Here is a 27510-nt window from a genome sequence, read left to right as displayed (position 1 = left end):
TAGAGCAAAACCCAGATGGGACACAGAGAAAACAAAGACTTAAATGAACCATAGTAATAATTACAATGAATATAAATGGTCCCAATTGAAAGCCAGGTTTTCAGAATAGATAAAAAACCCTACTGTGTGCTGTTTACAGGACACATGCTTTAAATATAAGAACACAAAGAGGTTAAAAGTTATTTGTTGACTTTGATATTTAAAATGTTCATAGTATATATTTACAGATTTAAATAATATTTTCATCAAGAAAGATGTATTTTAGCCTGAAGCATGATGACGCAGTGGGTAAAGCACTGACCCACTGACCTGGAATGCTGAGGTTGCCGGTTCAAAACCCTAGGCTTGCCTGGTCAAGGCACATATGGGAGGTGGACTCCACTTCTGGGTATATATCCAAAGAAAAACCCTGTGCTGGATTGGTCCATTTGCATTAATGTTCTCTTATAGACTTCTGGATCTTGGGCCTAGCAGCTATGCTGAACTAGGTCATAGAAATTCAGAAAGGGGCCCTTTATCTTTTTCCCTGTGGCCAGCTCTAGCCTTCCAACGACAGAAAGCACCATCCTACCAACAGTGGTTCAGGATTACCAGGGCGGGCACAATAGCCTAGCCCTTAGCTCCAAGTGGGGTTCTTCATCTTTGCTTCCTTGAAATTCTCCAGGACAGCTTTCTCCAGGGACCTTACTCTCTGAACCTTTGGTTTCCCTGACTTCTGACTTCCCTAGGCCTTGACTTAACTGAACAGTGGTGTCAGGAACTTACTTCCCAGCCATCATACACCAGCACACACACAGCTTAACCCTCTCGCTCCCAATCCGTCACTCGCTGACCATACGGTCACAAATCTGACAGTTGAAACATCACATTCAGAGTCCCAACTCTTTCATGGTTAAGCAATTTTTGTTAAAGATGTGATTTTTTGACAGTTTTAACAAACTTTTGTAAAAATTAGAATTAAGTTAAATAAAAAACTGTACATGATGACTCAAAAACCTATGCACTAAACAAATTCACATACTTATAAAGTACATTTTATGTTTAATATTCATTTTCAATATTTATATTAACTAAAGTAGAATATATCCACTTGCAATTTTCTACAAAATTCTCATAGAATTTTCCATGTTAAGTCTAGAAGAGTATTTATTAAATGTTACATTAGTAGTCCCCTTTCTGCAAATTTAATTAGCAGATTGAAAAGTTATTTTAAACATATATTTATAACATAGCACTTACAGCAACATATGATTTTAAAACTTAGCTGTTTTATTTAGAGATTTTAGATAACAAGACTATAAGAAGAGAGAAGCTAGATCTAAGAGCTATAAATGTGCGGTTAAGCTGCCCTCTGAGAAATTCCTGTGGGTTATGGAAATCTGATGGTAAATGGCAGCAGCTCCGTTTTTTATAAATCCCAATTAACAACTAATGTGTACAAGAATTTTCATCAATTTTGTAAAACATCAAAATTAATCCAAATGTCCAACACTTGGGGCATTTTATGTTTTCAAAGAAAAGCTAATGTCAATAATTTGAATTTTCATGTTTTTGCATTTTCTAAATTTTCTGCAGATAAAGCATTGTAGGCAGATATTAAAACCACAGTACCTAACAATTAATCTTTTTTGCTTTATGATGGGGGGAGAGGTTTAAGTTTTGAGAGTAAGGGGTAGAAGAAGTTCTGTACTGTAGCTATAATCTTATGCAGAAAATCAAAAGAAAAACAAGATCTATTTAGATCCAAGATTAAGTGTTTGTTAAAAAGCATCTTGATATGTACAGTAGATGTTCCTTATAAAATTTTTCTATGTACAAATTTCAACTCCAGGTAGCAGTTATCTGGAATTTTGCCCAAAGTCAGCCAAGACTTAGAGGGATAGCCTAAGATAGTCTCTGCTGAGAGGCAAAATAGGCAAGTTCAGATGAGACCTTAAAAGAAGCAGAACAGAAAAGTACAAAAGGGGAGAACAGGATGAGTTATGGAGGAGTGAAGAAAAAACAACCACATGGTGTGGAGGTTGGCAGAATTCACTTGTTTTAAATAAAATATATAGCCTGACCTTTCACTGGCTTAAGTGAACTCCATCAATATTGGCAGTGTAAGGTTTACTTGAATTTGTGAAAGGTTTCTCTTCCTATTGCTTCCAGGAATAAGTCTGGTATTAAATAGCAATAATATTGTAAACATCGAAAGGTAAACTCCAAATTATATAATATAATTAACTGAACAAATGCATATCATTAATAAGCCTAAATCTTTTTTAATTTTTAATTTATTTATTAATTTTAAAGAGATAGGAAGGGGGTGGGGGGAAGACAGACAGACAGATAGAAATGTCAATCTGCTTCTGCATGTGACGGAACCAGAGATCCAACCCACAACCACTGTGCACGGGGCGCCGCTCTAACAGACCCAGCTATCCAGCCAGGGCAAGAAGCCTAAACCTTAAAATATAAAATCAGAAAGTAACTGGAAAGAAAACGTATGGGGGAGGGGGGATGCATTTGGGGGGACACTAGAATCTATGTAAACACAATAAATTAAAATTAAAAGAAAATAAAAGCTTGGATTTTACAGGCAGAAATATCTAGATTGAATTCCAGATTCTTTTACTTGCATAGCCTATAGCTTTGGGCAGTTTACATCTGAGTTTCAGTTTTTTCATCTGCAAAATGAGTATACTATCATCTATTTCAAAGAATTTTATTTTTTTATTTTTATTTTATTTTTTGTATTTTTCTGAAGTTGGAAACGGGAAGGCAGTCAGACAGACTCCCTCCCGCATGCGCTCGACCGGGATCCACCCGGCACGCCCACCAGGGGGCGATGCTCTGCCCATCTGGGGCCTTGCTCTGTTGCAACCAGAGCCATTCTAGCACCTGAGGCAGAGGTCATAGAGCCATCCTCAGCTTCCGGGCCATCTTTTGCTTCAATGGAGCCTCGGCTGCGGGAGGGGAAGAGAGAGACAGAGAGGAAGGAGAAGGGGAGGGGTGGAGAGGCAGATGGGCACCTCTCCTGTGTGCCCTGGCCAGGAATCGAACCCAGGACTCCTGCACGCCAGGCCAACGCTCTACCACTGAGCCAACCGGCCAGGGCCTATTTCAAAGAATTTTAAAGGGCTTGGAACATACTAGTCACTTGCTAAATGGTATTATATGTTTTTACCTGTACAAGTATATTATAGGATAAATATGAGAGGTAGAATTCTTGGGTCAAAGTATATTCACATATTTCATTCTCATAGGAAATAACAGATTATCCTTTAAACCATATTCATTAATTTACATTTACACCCAAAATGTAGAAAAATATCCATTATCCCACATCTTGGTTATTTTAGTTTTTGTTAATTTGATGCATAAAAATTACATTTCATTGATACTTTAATTTGCGTTTTCTGATTATTAATGAGAGTAAAACATTTTTATGTGTTTATTATCCATTTGTACTTTTGTTATTGAACTGTTTATCTCTGCCCATATTTATAAGTTGGATTGTGTTTATTTTTGTGTGAGAATGTTTATATATTTTGAAGAACTACTTTGTTATCTATGATGGTTGTTATCTATGTTTTTTAACTTCTCTGGGGGGTCCTTGTAGAAATTTTAAATGTTTATGTTGTCAAATTTGGCACCTTTGCCTTTGTGGCTGTTAATTTATATCTTGTTTGGAAGGTTTTTCCCCTGCCCAAGATTATATCAGTATTCTAACCTAAATGTTTTTCTTATATACACTTTTTATGTTTAACTATTTAATCCATTTGCACTTTATTATTTTTTTTATGAGGTAAGAACATACTGATAACTTCTGCTGAAATGGATAGACAATTGTCTCAACACTATTTATTAGCTGCCAGATAGTTCGCATATTTCTGTCCGTCAGTGTCCTCTCTTGGGGCTTTGTCCTTGGTGTAGCAGGCAGACCTGACTCTGCCTCTGCCACTACAAGGATGGCGTATGCCCTGCTCACAGAAATCAGCATACTTTATCACTTCATATTCAGTCTGAAATATCCAATTTTTGTGAGCAGTATAATTTGATATAAGAATATTAAGACAAGAAGTCTTTAGTTTTTTATTTCAAGAGCTAGCAGTGGTCACTTTTCTACCAAGAAAGAATCCATAGGAAAGACAACACAGAGAGAGGAACAAAGAGCTGGAGAGATAGTAACTTGGTCACACTGAGACCCAGGAACCAGATCTGCTAGTTGTATAAGCCTATACATTTCTTTCTTTTTTTATAAAATATTTTATTTCTAAAAAAAATCATAAAATGTTAAATAGATTTAACCTTAAAGTTAAAAAAAAAGGTAAAGTAGAACATTAATAAAATCATTTAGGTGTATTTTTATAGAGGCTCTAAGTCACTAAATCTCTTTACTTTGAAGCACTTATGGCAGCGAACAACATTCTGCACCAGGGGTCCCCAAACTGCGGCCCCCCGAGGCCATTTATCCGCCCCCGCCGCACTTCCGGAAGGGGCACTTCTTTCATTGGTGGTCAGTGAAAGGAGCACATTGACCATCTCATTAGCCGAAAGCAGGCCCATAGTTCCCATTGAAATACTGGTCAGTTTGTCGATTTAAATTTACTTGTTCTTTATTTTAAATATTGCATTTGTTCCCATTTTGTTTTTTTACTTTAAGATATGTGCAGTGTGTATAGGGATTTGTTCATAGTTTGTTTTTATAGTCCGGCCCTCCAACGGTCTGAGGGACAGTGAACTGGCCCCCTGTGTAAAAAGTTTGGGGACCCCTGTTCTACACAGTAACCTGGTTGAATAAAACTTCTAGGACTCAAATCTTAGCAACTATGTGTCTTAAACACCTACTTCTAGAGTATAATATACACATATCTGTTTTATACACATGTAAAACATGAGCAAATTCCCAGCACACATTTTCATCTGGAGATTTGACAGGCTTCAAGGAGCATCTGGGGGTTTAGGACAAAGAATGAGTGGAGGAAGAAAAAAAAGGAGAATTGAGAGGAAAGAATGAACATTTTTTTCTGGGAATTTTCACAGGAAAGTTATAATATTATTACCCTGCTGAGACCTTGTCATCCTTTCATTTTACTTCATAAACTCTCCAGTCTATTCTAGTTGATTTTCCTTTGAAGGCCACCCAGAAGCTGTGAGCTGGCTGGCAGTGGGGAGAACAGCTGATTTGAGGACTGCCTCAGAGACCCCTAAAACAACATGGTTTATATTCCACATCAGGGACAGGTGGCATAAATGGTCAAGATGACCACACATAGGAAGGAGTATAAATAAGCTTTCAGACCTCCATTTTCCTTTAGCTCACCCTCTCTCTTTATATTGGTATTAGTGAGATGCTGTTCCTAACAGAGAGAAATATTTTCCACAGCTTGGTATAGGTCAATAAGTTATTTTTGTAAACATCATGATAGAGTCAGTATTGAATAATACTTCAAAGTGTAGCCTCAGGGGACAGATGACCTGGGTTCAAATTCTGACTTGACTACTTTCTAGCTGTGCTTGGAGTGGGGGATGTGAGGGGGCTGGGGGCCTCTCCATGTCTCATCTCAGTTTACTTATAGAAATAGGAATAAGGCTAGCATATATTTTATAGGGGTGTTGTTAAATGAGCTATTAAATGTAAAGTGACTGGAACAGTGAATGATACATAGATCCTCAATAAACACTGGCCATTATCATCATGTTATTGTCTTTTCCATACTTGCCCTGTTCACTTTTATGAAGATATCAACTCATGAGGGTTAGAAACGCAATCTGTGGCCACAAGAGTTTTACTTTTCTAGAAAGCATCTTTCCAAAGAGCACTTGTCTTCATGGCTGATCTAAGCACCAAATAACCTGAGAATGAGTTCAGCTTTGACAGCCTCATGCTACTTTGCTTTGCTTACAGACAACTGGGCAGAAATCTTTGGGGGAAAAAATAAAAACATAAGCAACTGATTAAGTCAGAAAATCCCAAGAAAGTAAGACAATTTGCCATGCCTATGGCTTCAAAGAAAGCAGGCAGTCAATTTGAAGCTGGGCCCAGTTTTCCCAGATAGCATCATGTCCCAGGGAGGCTGATGCTGCCTCCAGCACAGGGCCTGCTCTAGTGGGAAGCCTCTTTGCTGGTGGCTCACCCCCGTAAAGCCAAAACAATTACTGCTGACAAGCACAGATTTGGGTTTAGAAAAGTGCTTTGGAATACCTAATACCTTTTACTTTTTTAGGACATAGCATTCTTGTTTTCATTATCTTAGAATTTAATTTTAGCATCTCATCTGAGAACAATCACAAGATAAAATGACCTGTGTCATAATCTCAGGGCACAGTCTACTATTTCTAACATGTTTGGTACTGTAAAGGAAAGATGAAGAGACAGAAGCTAACATTTACTGAAGGGTGACTTCCTGTCCCACTTAATCCTCATACTAGGTTAACAAGGGAGCTGAAGATCAGAGAAATTAAGCTATATCATTTTAAATGACCCATGGATCACAAAATATATCATAGGGGAAATTAAAGCATATTTTAAATTAAATGATAATGGAAATTTGTGGGATACAGCTAAAGCAAGCTTAGAGAGAAATGTATAGCTCTAAATGCTTTTAGAAGGATTATATTCAAAGAGCTTCCCACCTTATGAAACTAGAAAAAGAACAATAAAAACCCTACTAGAGCTAATAAGTGAATTTAGAAAGGATACAGGCTAGTTACAAGAATAGCATACAAAAATCAGTTATTTCTATATACCATCAACTAACAAATAAAAAACTTTTTTCACTATTATCATTTACAATAGCAACAAAAAACATAAAATCCCTTGCTCTACACTAGAAAAGTACAGAATACTACTGAGAGAAATTAAAGAAAACCTAAGCCTAATATATATCTCCTATTTATGAATTGGAAGACTTTTTTTGTTCAGTAAAAAGTTCTCTTCGAGTTTCTTATGTTTCTGCACATCATGCAAGCAGAGAAATGGGGCACTGACTGCCATTGTTTCTATCTTTTCAAAGACATTTATACAGCAAACAGCCTTGGAGAAATCCTCCTCTTGAGCATTAATGCTGGCATGCCTATTAGGTAGTGTAAGATTCAGTTGCTCTAAGCCCAAGGTTGCTCTCCTGTGATATAACCCATGCAAGTACAAGTGTCACTTGGCCCTCTCTCCACGTTGCCCAATGGAAAATGAGGGTCAGGGTAACTGTGCAAGAAAATGCTAATATTCTGGCTATTATCACTGCTATGAGCAATACAGTCTTTTATCTCTTACCCAGGCATCTGTGTCTTCTACCAGCACCCATGAAACTATGGCAGGCTAATTTGTTGAGTTGTTATAGGGTAAAATCTCAAACCCTAAGATGCCAATTCTCCCCATAGTGATCTCTAAACACAATACAATCCTAATCAAATTCCCAGCAGGCATTCTGTAGAAATGAACAAGTTGACCCTAAAATACATATGGAAATACAAAAGGACTTTGAAAGGGCAAAACAATTTTGAATAAAATAACTTGATGTACTCCACATCCCAGTCCAACGCTCTACTGCGCCACCGCCTGGTCAATAACTTGGTGTACTCATGCTACTTGACTTTAAGACTTACTGTCAAGTTATGGTAATTAAAACAGTCTGGTATTGGCATAAGGACAAATAGATCAATAGAACAAAATCAATACAGACATCCTTGATTCACAATATTTCGACTTTACAGAGAACAATATGCATTCAGTAGAAACCATTCTTTGAATAAACTCTGATCATTTCCCAGGCTAGTGACCTGTATTCCAGTTCTCTGGTGACACTGGGCAGTGGCAACACACAGCAGCAAGCCACTGCTCCCAGTCAGGCATGTGGTCAGGCGGGTAAACAACTGATACTCTACCATACTCTCTGTGTTAGGAAATCTTGCCTGACTGTAGGTGGGCAAAATATAAGTGTCTGAGCACATGTAAGGTAGGCTAGCTAGGCTAGGCTATGATGTTCTGTAGGTTAGGGTATTAAATGCATTTTAAGAAGTAACCATATTTAATGTTCTAATTCTTTGCTCCCCTTCTCCACCTCTCTTCCTCACTACCCCACTCTTCCACCCATTCCCATGTTGAATGCTAGACACACTTATGTAAACGTACATAGTATAATGCCAGTAAACGTACATGGTATAATGCCAAAGAAAGTCGGTGCCAATTTTTAATGAGTCTAAATACATTTCTGACTTAGGATATTTTCAACTTAACACGGGTTTATGTGACACAACCACATCGTAAGTCAAGGAGTATCTGTATGCTTAAATAGACACAGTTATATGGTCACCTGATTTTCGTCAAAGGCATCAAAGCAATTCAACAGAAAGAAAAAAAATGGTAAAAATACATAAATCTAAATCGGTAACTCTTCCATAGATGAAAATTAATTCAAGATGAATCATAGATTTAAACATAAAAGCTAAAACTATAAGCTTTTAGAAGAAAACAGAGAATGTTTTCACAAACTTGGAGCAGGCAAAGGTGTCTTTGCACATAGTAAGCATGAACCATAAAAGGAAAATTTGATAAATTAAGACTTTTTCAAAAGCAGAAAATTATACTCATCAAAAGAAACCAATAAAATTAACAGGTCAGCTATATATTAGGAGAATATATTCATATCTGACAAGAGATTCCTACAAATCAGTAAGAAAATGACATACAACCCAATGTAAGAACTTTTGGACGCTTGACAAAAAATACACTAGTTGCCAATAAACATGTAAAAGCCTCTATCTAATTCATTAGTCATTAGGGAGACCTAAATTAAAACCACATACCCACACAAAATGGCTAAAATTAAAAAGACTGATGATATCAAATGTTGGTGAGATTGTGAAGCCACCCTAACTCACATATATTGCTGGTAGGCGTTGAACTGCTCTGGAAATTTTTTTAATTTTTAAAATTTATTTATTGACTTTAGAGAGAAAGGATAGGACAAGGGGAAAGGCAGAGATGGAAAGGGGGGAAAAAGAGAAGAAAGGAAGAGGGGAAGAGGGGATAGAGGGAGAGGGAGGGGGGAAGACACAGAAACATTGATCTGCTCCTGTATGTGCCCTGACCGGGGACCAAACCGGCAACCTCTGGTCTTCAGGATGACATTCCAACTGACTGAGCTATGCAGCTAGGGTAGTCTGGTAATTTTTATAAAGACACCTATCCCATGAACCTGCAATTCTACTCTTACTCAATTCTTACTCAAGAAATTGAAAACAAATGTCCACAAAAAGGCCTATACAAGAACGCTCATAGCATCCTATTGTTCAAAATAGCCAAAAACTATAAATAATCCAAATGTGCATCAAAAAGTGAATAATTAATTGTGGTATACTTATTATGAAATATTACTCAGCAGTAAACAGGAACAACTTACTGATACATCATTGATAAATCTCAAAAACATATTAAATGCAAATAACCAGACACAAGAGTACATACTAGGTTGCATTTTTCAGGGATTTGGCATGGTGTTGGGGCCAACTTGGACTTGGTGAACATGTTAAAGGACACTACTCTTTTATGGATTCTTGCTGTATTGGCCAAGAGTTTGCTTAAAGGCTTTAATCATTGTAAAAAAAAAAAAAAATAGAAGACTAGATAAAGAAGATGTGGCACATATACACCATGGTATACTATTCAGCCATAAGAAATGATGACATCGGATCACTTACAATAAAATGGTGGGATCTTGATAACATTATACGGAGTGAAATAAGTAAATCAGAAAAAAACAAGAACTGCAGGATTCCATACATTGGTGGGACATAAAAACGAGACTAAGCGACATGGACAAGAGTGTAGTGGTTACAGGGGGAGGGGGAGGGAAGGAGGGAGAGGGGGAGGGGGAGGAGTGGGGTACAAAGAAAACTAGATAGAAGGTGACAGAGGACAATCTCTCTTTGGGTGATGGGTATGCAACAGAATTGAATGACAAGATAACCGGGACATGTTTTCTTTGAATATATGTACCCTGATTTATTGATGTCACCCCATTAAAATAAAAATTTATTTATTTAAAAAAAAAAAAAAAAAGAGTACATACTATATGATCCAATGGCGGAATTCAGCCAGTTCGCATCAGTTTGCACCAGTTCGGCAGAACAGATACCTAATTTTTTGTTGATTTTGGCAAACTGGCTATTAAAATGCCACTTGTAATCAGGGTTCTCTCTAAGGTGGGCGCCTGGGCAGCCGCCCAGTGTCGAAATCACAAATTTACACTCCCTACTCTTTTTTAATGTTCCTCTACACAACGGTGTATTCTAAGCGCCTGTAATAATGTTCATTCTGTCCACAGGTGAAAAAAATTTGAACTATGCTTGCAATATTTATTTATTAATTTCATAAAACTCATTATACCTTTGATGAAATACATTTTAATTCCCTCGCATTTGTTACTTTAGTAAACAAACATATAACATAAAGAGAAAAGCTGCCAAACAACAGTGGCAAGCTGTCTTTGGAAATTTCTTAAGTAACAGTTTTATTGTTTTTTGTCAGGTATTAATTTTTTTCATTAATATTTTAAAACTCTTTATAATCTAGTTTTATGTACTTCTTTTATTGTTTTTATTTAAGTACTAAATGCATGAAATAATAAAGTACCTTTCAGTATATCGTTTTTTTATACTTAAAATGGCCATTAGGGCAGAGAACCGGCTGTTAAATTATTTGAATCCCACCACTGGTATGATCCCATTCATATAATGCTCTATAATAGGCAAAACTATGCTGAAAACATCCTGTACAGTAGTTGCTTCAAATTGGAGGGTTAGGAAAAGGGCAAAACACAAAGTATATTAAACTGACTACTAAGGGACCAAGAGATTTTCCTGGGATGATGCAAATGTTCTCTATCTTGGTAGGGTTATGGGTTAAATGAATTTGTCAAAACATAGAATTGCTAAAACTTAGCATCTATGCATTCTGTTGTATGTAAATTATATCTTAACAAAAACATTGAAATGACTTTAGCAACTAAAAAATAAAAACATTAAAATGGAAAAAGAGTATGTGCATTCTTAAAACAAATTTCAGAGAGCAGGCACAAGTACACAAGGGAGAACCCACAGATAGACTTACAGAACAAACCAATCTGTTGTAATGTGTGGACCTTATTTGGATTTTGATTTTTTTAAAAACCTCTTTAAAAAAAAAAAAAGACCAGTCATGACATTTACTAAGTAATAGGAAACATAAACATTGGCTGGATATTTGGTGATGTTAATTATTGTTAAATATGTTGGGGAAGTATCTGATCAAAAGTATTGTGGTTATGGTTTGGAAGAGTACTTACCTACTGAAATATTTATGAGGGTGTGGGATTGGCCAATTGGCCACGGACTGATGATTGTTGGGGCTCAGTGGTGGCTAAATGAAGTTTCATTCACTATTTTGTCTTCCTTTATGTTTGAAAATTTCCATAACAAATAGTAAAAATAACTTTTTACTCCTTCCAAAAAAGATAAGGCAATAAAAATATACTAAAATTCTATTATATGGAAGCAATTTTAACCACAGTTTTACCCACAATTCTTTTAGCAGACCATTAAAACATACATGTTCAATTCTATCAATGCTCTTGCCACGTTTCATTAACCAAGTTTTCGCAAGAGAGACAACAGGAAGTTCGGTGGAACAGACTGAGTAAATGAGAAAGTATATGATGTGTTGGCAGGTGGTAGTTTTGCTGTCTTGTTCAAAAGTGATGTCTTATAGACCTAATTCTTAGGGAAGATCTGTGTATAGTATAGATGGCCTATAAAATATAACAATGAAATACTTGATCTTCTAAATTCTGATTTTCATAATTCACCTTATGCAAGCAAGAGCACCTGACAAGCTTTTATCATGTTGTTTTGTATATAAACTAATTTTTACACAAAATTAAAAATATTAGAATTTGGTACAATTAATAAAACTTTCTATAGTTTAATAATGATGTTGATTACTTGAGAGTGAGAAGTTCTAAGCTATTTATAGGTGGTATTTATATGATAGATGTAAGCATATTAAATAACCTCCTTAGAACAAAGAACAGAATTTTTTTTTTTATTCATTATTTTAGAAAGGAGAGAGAGGGAGAGAGAGAGAGAAACAGAGAGAGAGAAGGGGGAGGAGCAGGAAGCATCAACTCCCATATGTGCCTTGACCAGGCAAGCCCAGGGTTTCGAACCGGTGACCTCAGCATTTCCAGGTCGCCGCTTTATCCACTGCACCACCACAGGTCAGGCTAAGAACAGAATTTTTAAAAAGTAAATTCTCTTCTTTTCTGAGATCAATGACTCCAATAGCTTAAAAAAAAATTTAATGTTTTAGGTCAGCTTCACCCAAGGCTGTCAGAACACAGAGATAAATAAGTTTAATAATGGCATCTTCCAATTAGTCAAGTTTACAAGTTAATCTGTAAAGTTATAAAGAAAAAATTGTGCAGGCATACCTGGAACCCAAGTAAGGTTTTTCCCTCTTTTCACAAAAGCTGTTGAAGGGTAGGTAAATATGATTGTTCTTACAATACAATCGCAAGACCTCTCTTATTTTAAGACAGCAGAAAAGACTTTACAACTAGGGGCTGTGTTTTGCCCTTAATCTGCTACATACACCTCTCATAAATTACAATCCCTGCTCATCATTTTGTCCCTATAATACAACTCCAAGCCTTGTATTATTTTTTTAAAAAAAGAGTATGTTTCCTTTGTACCCTTTTTCTTAACTAATATTGAAATTCCAAGGGATCGAACAACTACTAAATCTGTTTGAACAACAAAACTGACAAGCCTTCCTCAGCTATCATAAAAATTCCATCAAGGAGATAGATGAACAAGCCACTAAAGAAATTTTTTGTAATAAAACTAAGAAAAGGACTCAGAGACTGCTAAAAAGTTAATCCAGTATTTAGTAGCTATAGCTCCTACTACAGGACTATAAAGAATATTACTTCCCTTCTTAAAACAAAAAATTTTTAGAAAAGAAAAAGCAGAAAGACTTATCTTTAACTGTCTATATAATTGAAAATAGAGGAGCAAAAATCTATATATACTATATCCCAGTAAGCAGTCTAGAATACTTAATAATTTATGTTTTAAAGGCTACATTTCACATAATAAGCTAAATTTTTTTAAAAAGTTTATAAAAACCATGTGTTGGTAGAAAAAATATATAATATCAATACTAAAAATACATTAATTCTTCTTCAAGTGAATCCATAAATTTAATGTAACCCACGAGAATTCCAACAGAGGAAGAGACAAGATAAATTTTAAAGATCAGACGACGGAAAATTATCCATATAATGTTACCTAGTGTCGCCTCAATAAATTCAATTAAATTAGGGCAAAAAAGAAAATTATACATGCATAAAGCAAGGAACAATTGTGAAAAAGTCCTATCAGCTAATATTTTATTTAAAAGTTATAGCCTACGCATATGCATGGTTGTCAGAGATACTAGACTTATTGGGGGCTCACCTTGTAAGTTATACAAATGTCTAACCACTATACTGCACACCTGAAACTAATATATTATCAAGTGTAATTGAAAAATTAAATAATTAAAGTTATAGCAAAACAAATAAATGGAACATAATATTTCACCTACACTACTACTATATGACAAAAGTGGCATTTCAGAATAGTCGAGAAAATGGTGTTGAGACAAATGGAAAATCATATACAAAAATAACACTACTTCACTGTCTAGAACAAAATAAACTACAGAAGAATTAAATGTTAAAATGAAATCATAAAAATACCAGGAGAAAACATGGAAGAACTTTTCATAAGACACTATGACAAAGGCTAATTTATTCACAACAGATCAAATGTTCCTACATCTGTAAGAACAACAAACAAACAATTCCAAAAGAATAAGTCAAAGCTGTGATTAGAAGAATGTACTGGCACCTATACCAATTAAAAACAATTTGCTAAACCATTTACTAGCTTATCAATCTACAGTATTAATAAAGGCAAAAGGAAAAAATACTTTAACACATTATTGGTGGGAATATAGGTTGGAACAATTCTTTGTAGTACAATTGACATTACCTATCAACATTTTTTTTTAATTTTAATTTTATTTTATTTATTCATTTTTAGAGAGGAGAGAGACAGAGGAGAGAGAGACAGAGAGAGAGAAGGGGGGAGGAGCTGGAAGCATCAACTCCCATATGTGCCTTGACCAGGCAAGCCCAGGGTTTCGAACCAGCGACCTCAGCATTTCCAGGTCGACGCTTTATCCACTGCGCCACCACAGGTCAGGCCTATCTATCAACATTTTAAATTAAATAATCTATCAATATACCTTTTGAACCAGTAATTCTACTTGCATGAATTTATCTTATAGCACAAAGAATAGCCTATATTCCCAAAGAAGTTTATATAAAGAGTGCTCACAGCAACATTAGTTATGACAGAAAAAGCTGTGAACAACCTAATTAATCATCAATAAAACTGATTAAACAGCCTGACCAGGCGGTGGCGCAGTGGATAGAGCATTGGACTGGGATGCAGAAGACCCAGGTTCGAGACCCCGAGGTCGCCAGATTGAGCGTGGGCTCATCTGGTTTGAGCAAAAGCTCACCAGCTTGAACCCAAGGTTGCTGGCTCCAGCAAGGGGTTACTCGGTCTGCTGAAGGCCCACGGTCAAGGCACATATGAGAAAGCAATCAATGAACAACTCAGGTGTTGCAATGCGCAACGAAAATATCTCAGTGCCTACACCAAATCTCTGTGCTCAGCAATGCAGATATAATGTCATATAATTCTTTCCTCAAGGAAAAAAGTAATATAGCCCTTTTACTCAAAGAGCATACAGTCTGGTAGAGACGAGACGAGTCCACATTCCTTTACTGTATATATGGTATGATATATACGATGAGGTAAGAGAATGTTATAGAAACACATGAGGAAAGAAACTTAAAAATTAATAATCTCAATGTCAAAAAACAAAAATCCAGTAGCTTAAATGTAAAATTATCAACTCCTCCTTTAGATCTGAAAAGAATGATGAGGCCATCGGTCTGAGGAGACCTTAACATCAGTAAAGCTCTGTCTCACCATCTTACATGCCTATATCCACAAAGGTCACATGCATCCATTTTAAATACTGCTGATAACTACGGCTCTGCCCTTCCACTTCCCATCCCTGGTGCTATCACCTTCTGGGGGACCTTCTAGGGTCTATATTTAGAAGCAGAAACAACGTACTATCAATATAAGAATATTCTACAACATTTCTTTTTTTTTTTTTTAGAGACAAAGAGAATCAGAGAAAGGGACAAATAGGCACAGAAAGATAGGAAGGGAGAGAGATGAGAAGCATCAATTCTTCACTGCGACTACTTGGCTGTTCATTGATTGCTTTCTCATGTGCCTTAACTGAGGGGTTACAGCAGAGCAAGTGGCCCCTTGCTCAAGCCAGCGACCTTGGGCTTCAAGCCAGTAACCTTTGGGCTCAAGTCAGTGACCATGGGGTCATGTCTATGATCCCATGCTCAAGCCAGCGACCCCGTGCTCTGCCGGATGAGCCTCTGCTCAAGCTGGCAACCTTGGGGTTTCGAACCTGCGTCCTCCACGTCCCAGTCCAACGCTCTATCCATTGTGTCACCACCTGGTCAGGCTCTATCTCTACTTTTTAAGAGAGAAAGCTTTTTTTTCTTCTTTCTTCATTACTACTTAATTGGAGGTTCCAAAGAAGAGTCAATAAATACATCCATTTGGTTGGTACTGGTATCCTGGGCTAGCAAAGTACCTTTACAATGTGCCATGAGGCCCTGACCAGTTGGCTCAGTGGTAGAGCATTGACCCGGCATGTGGAAGTCCCAGGTTTAATTCCTGATCAGGGCAAACAGGAGAAGTAACCATCTGCTTCTCTAATCTCCCCTCTCTCTTCCTCTCCTGTAGTCATGGCTTGATTGATTCGAGGGCATTGGCCCCAGGCACTGAGGATGACTCCGTGGAGCCTCTACCTCAGATGCTAAAAATAGGTTAGTTGTGAGCATGACCCTAGATGGACAGAACACTGGCCTTGGAGGACAGTTGCCGGTTGGATCCCAGTTGGGGCACATGCAGAAGTCTACCTCCCCTTCTCCCACTTGGAAAAGAAGGAAAAAAATGTGCCATGTAAATTGGAGCCTTGTGTCAGTCAAGTTTCAAATAAACTATTTTTAGGTATATTATAAATAACTACACATAAAACAGAGCTAATTACAGGGCGTCCTTGGGTTATAACAGTCTCGACATACGACGTTTGAGTTTACAATGCTCACTCCCATAAAAACTTGAAAAAAGTGAGACATGAGTGTTTCAGCTATGCCATTAGGGTGGTACTTACGGACTACATGGGTGAACTAGTTTGGTTGTGCATGGCGAAAGAATACTCAGTAACGTGGCATGTTCGTGTTTTTATGTTCTAGTCTAGATTATGATTTTACAACTGTGTTAGAATAGGTAAGTAACTTAGGCTAGGATGTGTTTCAACTTACACCAAAACTTGGGTTATGTCACTGTCGTAGGAATGGGGTGGGCAATAGATAATATGTCCCTTTTTAGACATGTTTTTCAAAATATAGCAAATCTTCCACATTTACAGAGATACAGTATAAACTAGCATGTTTTCTAAATATTATCCCATATAATTAGATATTTGTCAAAGATTCTATATTCATTGCATAACTTTAAAAAGATTTGAAGGAGCTTGATAATCACTAAAAAGCACAATAAACTTGACACTGTGCTTCCTAGGAACTATTATGAAACATTATTCAACTTGTCTATAAGGGACATACCACTTGTTCCTACTCAGAAAATTAGAAATGGCTTAACTAAAGAAATTATTCAGAATCACTAAATCCATCAGTTCTCTTCCTTGTTATCATCTGTTAGATAAAAATGGAAAGAAGATGGAAACTGGATAGGGCATAATGTCTCTTTCTTCAGAGACATACTTAAGATTTAAACTATATATAAGCCATTCAAAATTAGTATTATTTTTTTGACAGAGACAGAAGGGACAGATAGGGACAGACAGAGAGGAAAGGAGAGAGATGAGAAGCATCAATTCTTCGTTGCAGCTCCTTAGTTGTTCATTGACTACTTTGTGCCTTGATTGGGGGGCTACAGCAGAGTGACCCCTTGCTCAAGCCAGCAACCCTGGGCTTCAAGACAGCGACCACGGAGTCACATCTATGATCCCATGTTCAAGCCAGTGAACCCGCACTCAAAGCCGGATCCTTGGGGTTTCGAAACTGGGTAGTCTGCGTCCCAGACCGATGCTCTCTCTGCTATGCCACCACCTGGTCAGGCACTCATTCAAACTCGTTTAACTTTTTTTTTTTTTCAGAGAGAGAGAGAGAGAGAGATGGACAAGTAAAGACAGCAAGGGAGATGAGAAACATCAACTTGCAGCCACAGCACTCCAGTTCATTGACTGCTTCTCATAATGTGCCTTGGGGGGGTGGGAATGGTTCCACCTGAGCCAGTCAGTGACCCCTGCTTAAGCCAGTGACCTCGGGCTCAAGCCAGCGATCACCACACTCCAACTGGTGAGCCTGTCCTCAAGCCAGCAACCTCGAGTTGCGAGCCTAGGTCCTCAGCATCCCAGGTTGATGCTCTCCATCCACTGCACCCACCACTTGTCGGCATAACATTTCTAGTATGTGCTCCTTTACCAATATAAATGGTCTTATAATAAACGACTTATAAAAGGCTAACAGTAGTTCACCTTTAAGACATAATAACCCTATACATACAGCAATATCCAACTTTATACAAATTTCCATTGCTCTTAACTTTAGACAGTCTCTGAAATTGATTTAATGAGCACCAACATTCTTTTCTTAAGATTTACATTCATGACCTCAACGACCTATCAGTTCTTCTTTCATAAAACCTCTCTGTGACCTAACTATAAATACAGAGTCACAACCAATCAAAGAAATCATGCTTCCCTTCTATTCCATTTTCATTAACCTGGTAATGAACTATTTCAGGCTCTACTGACCTATCTCAGAACTATTACAAAAGCTTTCTAAATAGTTCCCGTTTTTCTTCCAAACCTATCTAGAATATGGTCACCAATTCCTTCTTTTAACACAGTTTTCATGATGCTATCCATGCCTTAGTTCAATAACCTTCAATGGCTTCCCAGTGCCTAAAGCAGTAAATCTGAAAAGCATTGAAAAATAATAAAATAACTATATTTTGGAAACAACAATAATAAAAACACTTTTGGTTTCATAATATAAATTACCATAAGTAAGAGCAATTGTAGATGGGAGAGTATGAATAAAACCAGAATGATAAAACCCTAACTCCTGCCTGACCTGTGGTGGCGCATTGGGTAAAGCATTGACCTGGAACACTGAGGTCGCTGGTTCGAAACCCCGGGCTTGCCTGGTCAAGGCACATATGGGAGTTGATGCTTCCTGCTCCTCCTTCTGTTCTATCTCTTTCCTCTCTCTCTCTCTGATAAAAATGAATAAATAAATAAATAAAAATAAAATCAAAATCCTAACTCCTTAGTTGGGCATTCAATACCCTTCAGAATCCAGATCTAAGATACATCATTTTAATCTTAATTAACATCCGGTTTAGATGTCCAGAGACCAGCTCAATGTCATCCTTAATGATGTTTGCATTTCTCTCAACCTAACTAATTTCACTCCATTCTGTGTGTATCCTCAAAGCCTAGGTTAACCAATCAACTTATCAACTTGAATTGTTCCTACCATGAAAAATGGTGCAGTGAATGGCTTCAGTCTCACTTCAGTAACTGTTTTATAATGGGAATACTCCAAGCACAACAACAAAGAGCAAAATTACAGTTTACCAAGAAATGGAAATCAGAGTTTCCTTAAAAAGTGTGGCCTGACCTTTGGTGGCACAGTGGATGGAGCGGCAACCTGGAACGCTGGGGTTGCTGGTTCAAAACCCTGGGGTTGCCAGGTCAAGGCACATGTGAGAATCAACTACTGCAAGCTGATACTTCCCGCTCCTCCCTGCCTTCTCTCTATCTAATCTCTCTCTCTAAAATCAATAGATAAAATATTAAAAAATAAATAAGTAAAAACTGTGTAAATGGCAATGTTAAACACAAGTCTCAGGAATCAACTTAATTCAGTGACATAAACCCTCTTCCACTCAGGCTGCTCCATGTTTTCAACCAAGCTCTGCACATTTCTCACCTTCTTTGTCTTGACTCTCTCATATCAGTCCGCTCAGTTCCTCTAAATCTTCAGAACTTTGTTTTTGCTTCAGAATAACAATTATTTAAGGAGCATATTTCTTTTTATTTCTTTTGTGTGTGTGTGGCAGAGACAGAGAGAGTCAGAGAAAGGGACAGATACGGACAGAGAGACAGGAACAGAGAGAGATGAGAACCATCAATTGCGGTTCCTTAGTTGTTCATTGATTGCTTTCTCATATGTGCCTTGACCATAGGACTACAGCAGACCGAGTGACCCTTTGCTTGAGCCAGCGACCTTAGGCTCAAGCTGTTGAGCCTTGCTCAACCCGATGAGCCTGCGCTCAAGCTGGCAACCTCAGGGTCTTGAACCTGGGTCCTCCGTGTCCCAGTCTGACGCACTATCCACTGCGCCACCACCTGGTCAGGCAAGGAGCATATTTCTAAAATAAACTATATTTTTAAAAAGCCAATCTTTTTACTATGCTGTTAGAGACCTCAAATGATCTAAGTAAAGCCCATTTCTCCACCTTTACACTGCTCTCCTAGTTTTTCCTCACTAGTCTCTCAAACTAGATTCTCAAACACACAAAGCTCATTCTTGCCTCAGGACTTCTGCCTCCTAAGAGTTGCTTGGAAATTTTAGATTGCAGCTCAAATCACACCTCCTCAGAAAGACCTTTCTCAATGCTGCTCTACCTACAAAGGAGCCCACACATCTCAATCATTTTCCATGCCACCATCTTGTTTATTTTCCTGCTAACACTACTATTCCAAGTTCCTTATTTATGTACTTATTACCTATAATACCCCCATGAGGAGGACCTGTGTCTTGCTTATTGCTATACTCTCATAACACTGCCTATCTCTTGGTAGACAATAATCAGTTGAATGCACGACTAAAAGAGATCTAGGCTCACTGAAATGGTTTACCTATTCATGGCCATAATCAAAAGAACTAAGTATCCAAATTGGTATCAACACAGAATTATGCCACTAGATAGAGTTCCTGAGAAGGCAATATCTGTATTCTCTCCTCTTTGTCTTCCAAACTACAATTCCAAAAGTCAAAATTCCAAGAAAATGGTGTCACCTCCTGAATCTCTATGTTCAAGGAAAGAATGCTTCTCTTTGTTCCCATGTAAGGATACAAGATGACAAATTAGCATGCTTTTATTAATCATAAAGTTTCCCTTCTAAATATTTATGACATTTTCCTATCTCACCTTAGTTTCTCTCAAATGTATGTTTTTGATTCAGAAAAAAAGACTGAATTATTACTCATCTATTATATTTAGTGTAGTGAACAGTATTTTGAGTCATGCTTTGGGGGACGTTGATATCAAAATGTTATTCAGAAACATTACAATTGGCTTATTATTTCATTGTCAAGCAGGAGTGAATGGAAGAAAAAAAAATTCTCTGATTCCAGACTGATTTTCTAGGAAATGAACCATTTCTAAAATCCTACAAGGCTGGGAATTCACTACCTGATTCTTGACCTTTTATATATAAAAAAAGGTCCTGCTAAAGGGACACTTTGTGTCCCAAAAGAGGATACCTGTTAATAAATTAATAACTGGTCTAATAAGATAAACTCTCAATCTCTAACAAATTTGATTTTTTTATCTTTTAAAATGTAATTTCCCAAGACATTCTTTAAAATAAGTAATGTACAATTGGGTATTCGTGAATGAAAAAATTAAAAACTATATACAGATATGCAGATTGGTCTCTGTCGACTTAAAGTCAAACTTCCTAAAAATAATATAGCTAAGCAAGATATGAAAACCTGTCTCAAAATATTTCATTAAGTCTCATGGGTAACTCTACCCCAAGTTTAATTGGCCTATTCCTGTTAAAGAATCCACAGGTTTCCCTTCTTGAAGACTATCAATCATTTTGCCTTTTTTTCGCCCCCTCTCTATACAATTCAATTTCGATGCATTAAGTTGGCTACACCTGTCACACTCAGCAATTCCTCTTACTCTGAGCTGAGACCCTGGCTAAACTGCACCCCCTCGGAACACAACACGCAGCTCCCATGCCCCCCGCTCGATTTAGCGGGTGCGGAGTCGCCACATCACTACACGGGTGAACTGGGCGGAGGCAGCACTTCGCAAGAACTCTCTCCTTCCCAGCTCTCCACGCGCCACACCACTGGAGGCGCTCTCCCTTCACTGCAGTTGAATCAATGTAGATGTTTTCCAGTGGGCCAGCTCCCCACTAGCTCAAGAGGAGGGGAAGAGAGATGAAGCGCACGGGAGCCACCCAGGCCAGGGAGGGGGTACGAAAGGGGGCCAGGGCCGAGTGCAGGCAAGCCCACTAGCAGCGATCCTGCGCCTTTAGCCTAGGAGCAACCCAGCCCTGTAGACAAAAGATTAAGGCGCCAAGGCCTTTTCCATCCTCACCCCAGAGCCAAGCCAGCCAAAGAATCCACAACCCTAGTTCCTCGACACACGCCCAGCTTCTACAAGAGGTGGGTGGGTTTCCAAGTTCCGGGACGCACTGGAACGGGGACCAGAGGGAAGAACCTGGGAGCGGGCGGGGTGCACGTGTTCCCCTACACCCGGACAGACAATAAAGAACAAGCCCGGGCTTCCTCCGCCGCCCCACCCAGCTCCTGGCGGCTCCCACCAGGGAGGGCGCCTTCGCCCGGAGGTCTGCAGACAAAGCCCACTCGGGGCGGAGAAGGGGGCTCCGCTTGAGAAGCTGCACACAAAAGAGGGAGGGGCACGGGGCGACGCGCGGCGGGAGGGCTCGGCACTCACCCACTGAGCCAGAGGAGCCCCTGCGCTTGGGCGCGGCCGGCGTGGAGGGGGGCGCGGCGGGGGCCGGGGCGGGTGGGGTCCACGCAGCCTCGGCCTGGGGGCTCACGCTGGCCGGGGGAGGAGGGGGAGGTCGGGCCGGAGGCTCGTCGTCCTCGAGGAGTTTGGAGGGCGAGGCTGAGTCTGCGGCAGCGGAGGGTAGGGATGGCACGGACGACGCGGGGCTCGGGTCCCAAGCCGACTGCCTCTCCGGGGCGGCGGTGGGCGCGGCCGGCAGGGGCCCCCGGGGCGCCGGGGGCACGAAGTCATTGCCGAAGTCCAGCAGGGGCGCGGCGGGGGCCTGGGGCACTGGAGCCGCCGACAGCGCGGCCGCGGGCTTCCTCTCCAACACCTCCAGCTCTTCCAGATCCTCGTCCTCCTCCTCGTCCTCGTCCTCCTCTTCTTCCTCGTCCTCAGGGTCCCTCACGAACTGGTACTTGAACGTGGGCTGAGGCCGTGGCGGGTTGTCCGAGGACGAGGAGATCAGAGACGACTGGTCCATGTCTTCCATGGCTGGCGGGTCGGAGATGATGCTGCAGCTGCTGCCGCCGCGGGAGACCTTCTCCTCCGAGCCGCGGGCGCTTGTGGGGGTTGGGGAGGACCGAGAGGGGCCGGGCCCAATGAGCCAAGGGACCTGCAGAGGCGACGGCTCCCGGAACAATGAGACTGCTCCTCCTGCCTCCGCACCCGTGATGCGCCGCCCGCCCCGTCCCCAGTTGCCGCCGCCGCCCAGACGAGCGAAGGAGAGAGGCCAGCAGCCTCTCCGCCCAGTTTGGCGTGATTCACCCTCCCCGGCGGGCAGGGGCTGGCGCGGGAGAGAGGGAGCCAATCGGCTGCGGGATTAGAGACGAAGGACAACCAGCCGGCCCAACGGAAAGGAAAAGAGAGGGAAAGTAGATGGAGCTTATTGAGCTTCCTCTCTCTTACGGGCTGGGTTGGGTCCGGTAGGCGGGGTTTGGAACTGACTACCCCACCCTCCCCCTCGGGTAATTGACGAGAAGGGCTGGGGTCTGGGTTTTTCCCACAGCTGGAGGTCGGGCTCTAGTTAGAGTACTGAGAAAGCCAGCCGGCTGCCTGCCCGAAGGGGTCGGAGAGGTGCCCGGCACACCACCGGAAGGGCGTTATCCTGGGTACTAGGGGTGGAAACTTTCCTCCCAGGAAAGGAAAAAAACCAGAGTGGACAAAGGTACTAACTAACGGGATTGTAGAGTAGGCCCTAGAATGGAAATATACATTTTAAAAGATTTTGAAATAGAAGATTTTTTTTTTAACTTAAATTCCCAGGCCACCGCATCACTACTAACATCACCAGTTGTCAGATCTTGACAGATCTCTCCCAGGCTAAACTGCAGACCCTGGATGAGGTTGGCAAAACAGCTAGCCTGGACCATCTGGGCACTGGGACGGACCCTTGGAAAGTCCACTCATCTCCTTGCGGGAGAGGTTTGAGATCTGCTGGATGCTGGACTCTCACATGGTAGGAGGATGAGTCACCCAAAGAGAGACGGTGGGGAAAAGAAAAGTGGAAACAGAAGGATGCCTTGGAAGGCAAATCTGATTCACATTACATTTCAGTCACCTTAGGCTCATGAGTCAACATTTCAGATGATTCAGGCTTTCTAGGAGTCAGGAAGCCCAGTACTCATTTCTTTGGTATGCCAAAAATAAGCATGATTCCCATTCCACTTTCTCCAAAACTGGAGAAAGAGTTTAAAGAAAGCAGTTGTTTCCGGAGCGCCTTTATCCATCTGATATACCTTCCAAAAGTCTTTGCTGCGTGCCTAATCTGGAGACCCTGGAGAGAGGAGAAGAATCTGTTTTCAAGTTGGTCACAGTCTAGGCCTGCACTGCCAATACCTTTGTCACTGGCCACTTGTGGCTCTTGAGTACTTGAAACGTGACTAATCTAAAATGAGGCGCGCTGTAAGTTTTAAAAGCACGTTAGATTTTGAGTTAGTACCAAAAAAAATTAACTCAATTTTTATACTGCTTATGTATTGGAATTGATAATAATTTGGATACATTGGGATAAATATATTATTAAATTGTTTATTTTTTAAATGCAGCTTCTACAAATATTTAAATATATATATGACTCACATTATATTTCTATTGGACAGTGGTACTCTAAATTCATGATTAAGAAACTTTGATTGCCATGGGGAGTCACTGGTTATTTAAGCAAATTCTTAGCTCCAACTAATTAATATTACCCTACACTTAATTAGAGTATTAAAAAAAGGAGAGGCAGGGGTTGGGGGGGGAGGGAAGAGAAATGAGTAGGTAGAACATGGGAGATTTTTAGGGCAGTGAAACTATTCTGTATGATACTCTGATGAAGGATACATGGCGTTCTGCATTTAGCAAAACTCTTAGAACTGTACAACACAAAGAGTACACCCTAATGTAATCTGTGGGCTTTAGCAAATAATACATCACCTTGGTTCATAGGTTGTAACAAATGTACTACACCAATGCAAGATGTTAGTAATAGGGGAAACTGGTTGGGGGGGGGGGGGTTAGCATGGGAGTGTATGAGAACTCTGTTCTGTATAATTTTTCTGTAAATGTAAAACTACTCTAAGAAATAAAGTCTATTAATTTTTTAAAGAAGAAAGTCTTAACAAGATTTCTTAACAATGTAACCTGATCAAGTTAACTGTCAACAATACACTCAAGACCTGGTATGTCATTTCCACACAGATGAACTTGATTTATACAAAATGGTTATGAGTTGCTTTCAGTTTTTGTTTGTGGTTTGTTTGAGGGGTTGGGAAGAGTACAGGAGAGAGAAGTGTTAGTGTAGGATTTGGGGGCAGGAGGTGTAATGCAAAACTAAAAATTTTAAAACATTACTACAACAATAACTAAATTGTTTCAAGTATTTGTCAAATATTTGTCAAAAATCATTCAAAAATATACATGATTTACAAGTGTAAGTGTATACACATACAAAAATATACCAGCAAAATTTTATGGTGTGAACTTTTTCTATTAAATCACAATTTAGCTATCAGCAGTTCAGTCTTCCCCATGCTGTTTTTCTCACTATGATTGTTCTGAAACTCCTTAATGGAAAGTTTCAGTGCTTTCATATATTATTTGCAAGATGTGTTTATGATATTTTGCATCCATATAGCTAATTACTAAAATAGTTGTAAGGATATATCTTTAATATTTATATATGAAAGTGTCATAAAAGAATAATTACAGGTTTGCAAACTTTAGCTGTAAATAACAATGAATATAGAGGCGGTAATATAAGCACTCTCCTCTGACACAGAATATAAGAATCTTATATTATTGATCTCAGTGACATCTAAAAAATTAAGTATTTGTTGGATAAATGGCCAACAAAGCCTAAAGAAAGGAGAATGTTGCTATTTGACCAGAATTAAATGTAGAGTTAGTTATACATTAGTGTAACTAGTTTTAAGTATCACTCTCACTAAAAATTCTGGTAGATATATGAAATGGTAAAAGGAAGAATATAAATTCTAGATCACACTAATAGTTAGAAAATAATTATTTAATTAATTAACATGGAAACTTTATTACCAAATGTAATTACAGATTTGCAACTTTGTCAATAACAGTGAATATTGAGGCAGTAACATTAGCACTCTCCTCTGACACAGAATATAAGAATCTTATATTATTGATCTCAGTGACATCTAAAAAATTAAGTGTTTGATGGATGCATATGATTAAAGTTTCCAGTACAGTGGGTAATAACTATTCTCTTTCAGAACATTATAAGAGATCTATTCCGCCTGGTAGAATCATAGAATTTCAAAGTTGGAAGGACTCTGGGAGTCAGCCTGACCCATCTTCCTTAGAATTCCCTACAGAAGGTTTTTAAAACTTGGTCCTCTGTGGTAGAATAAAAATGGCCATAAGCTCTTTGCAACAATTCCCACCAAGAGGTTAAGTCAATTTCTCCACCTCTTCTAAGCTAGGCTTGTGACTTCTTTTTTTTTTTTTTTTTTTGTATTTTTCTGAAGTGGAAACGGGGAGAGACAGACAGACTCCCGCATGCGCCCGACCGGGATCCACTCGGGATCCACCTGGCACACCCACCAGGGGGCAACGCTCTGCCCATCAGGGGGTGATGCTCTGCCCCTCCGGGGCGTCGCTCTGTTGCGACCAGAGCCACTCCAGGGCCTGGGGCAGAGGCCAAGGAGCCATCCCCAGCACCTGGGCCATCTTTGTTCCAATGGAGCCTCGCTGCAGGAGGGGAAGAGAGAAACAGAGAGGAAGGAGAGGGGGAGGGGTGGAGAAGCAGATGGGCGCTTCTCCTGTGTGCCCTGGCCGGGAATCGAACCCGGGACTTCTGCACACCAGGCCAACGCTCTACCATTGAGCCAACCGGCCAGGGCCTGCTTGTGACTTCTTGACCAATAGAATGCCCTGGAAATGGGTTCCAAGGCTAACCAGCAGAAGCAGTACATCTTCTACCCGCATGCTCTTGGAATGCTAAGGCCCAAGAAGATAGACACATGGAGAGTAGACCTAGCTGCTCTAGCCAGAGTGCAGAAATGTGAGACCATCTCAGACTGTCCAGCCAATCCACAGAATCATGAAAAATAATGAATCACTGTTGTTTTAAACTACTAGCTTTGGGATGATTCATCACACAGCAAAAGCTAATTGAAACATCATCCATTTTGTGCTTTATTCACTCATACATGAAATATTTACTGGCTACTTACTCTGCACCAAGCACTGTTCAAGACTTGGGAATACAGCACTGAATAAATCAGACACAAATGTGCATAAGCATTTTCAGTAAAGGGAGACTGACTTACTACTATCTGTATAGAATTAGAGCTTATTGCAGAATGCTGAATTGATACCTCACCTAGTATATAGAGAACAGTTTAACTGTCCATGCATCATGTATGCCCCCTGAAAGAGTTAAAGGCGCAGGATGGGTAAACTCTAGTCTACACATTGAATGGTATAGACCCAAGAGTGGGTTCAGCAGCCATAGAAGAGGAGAGAGAAAGTCCTGACAACTCTTTCAAAAGCTGTGCACCACAGCTTTTTTACCTACTGAAAATGACTTGCTTGTATAAAAGAGCACCACTGAATTATATTTCATCTTTGTATTCAAAAAAGAGCGAAACATCATTTTAGTATCCTTAAGGAAAAATTAACAGCTTGTTACATCATTGTCCCTACCATTTCACGGGGATTTTTTAGATTTCATGAAATGTACCTTTTGTGAAATGTATTTCATGGCCTAGTTAACATCTTGACTTATTCTAAGCTCATTCTGTAATAAGAATAGAAATATAGCCTGACCAGGTGGTGGCACAGTGGATAGAGCATCAGACTGGGTTGCGGAGGACCCAGGTTCTAAACCCCGGGGTCGCCAGCTTGAGCGCGGGCTCATCTGGTTTGAGCAAAGCTCACCAGCTTGGATCCAAGGTCGCTGGCTGGAGCAAGGGGTTACTCAATCTGCTGAAGGCCTGTGGTCAAAGCATATATGAGAAAGCAACCAAT

At 39.6% G+C, this 27510-nt stretch overlaps 1 protein-coding gene across 2 annotated transcripts in view; it reads right to left on the bottom strand.

Moving 5' to 3' along the window:
• RTN4 (reticulon 4) overlaps positions 1-22768 on the bottom strand; it is an 84834-nt gene extending 62066 nt beyond the window's left edge. Inside the window, exon 1 of one of the 2 annotated variants that reach the window (XM_066378255.1) lies at positions 21967-22768. In XM_066378255.1, coding sequence (XP_066234352.1) covers positions 21967-22513 — 547 coding nt within the window. In that variant the 5' untranslated portion in view covers positions 22514-22768. The remainder of the gene's footprint in view (positions 1-21966) is intronic. The other variant, XM_066378256.1, reaches the window with a different exon arrangement.
• Positions 22769-27510: the final 4742 nt, after the last annotated feature.

The sequence above is a fragment of the Saccopteryx leptura genome, chromosome 3 (assembly GCF_036850995.1).
Source record: "Saccopteryx leptura isolate mSacLep1 chromosome 3, mSacLep1_pri_phased_curated, whole genome shotgun sequence".
NCBI lineage: Eukaryota > Metazoa > Chordata > Mammalia > Chiroptera > Emballonuridae > Saccopteryx > Saccopteryx leptura.
The sequence above is the reverse complement of the archived record's forward strand: the minus strand, read 5'-3'. Positions and strand labels throughout refer to the sequence as shown.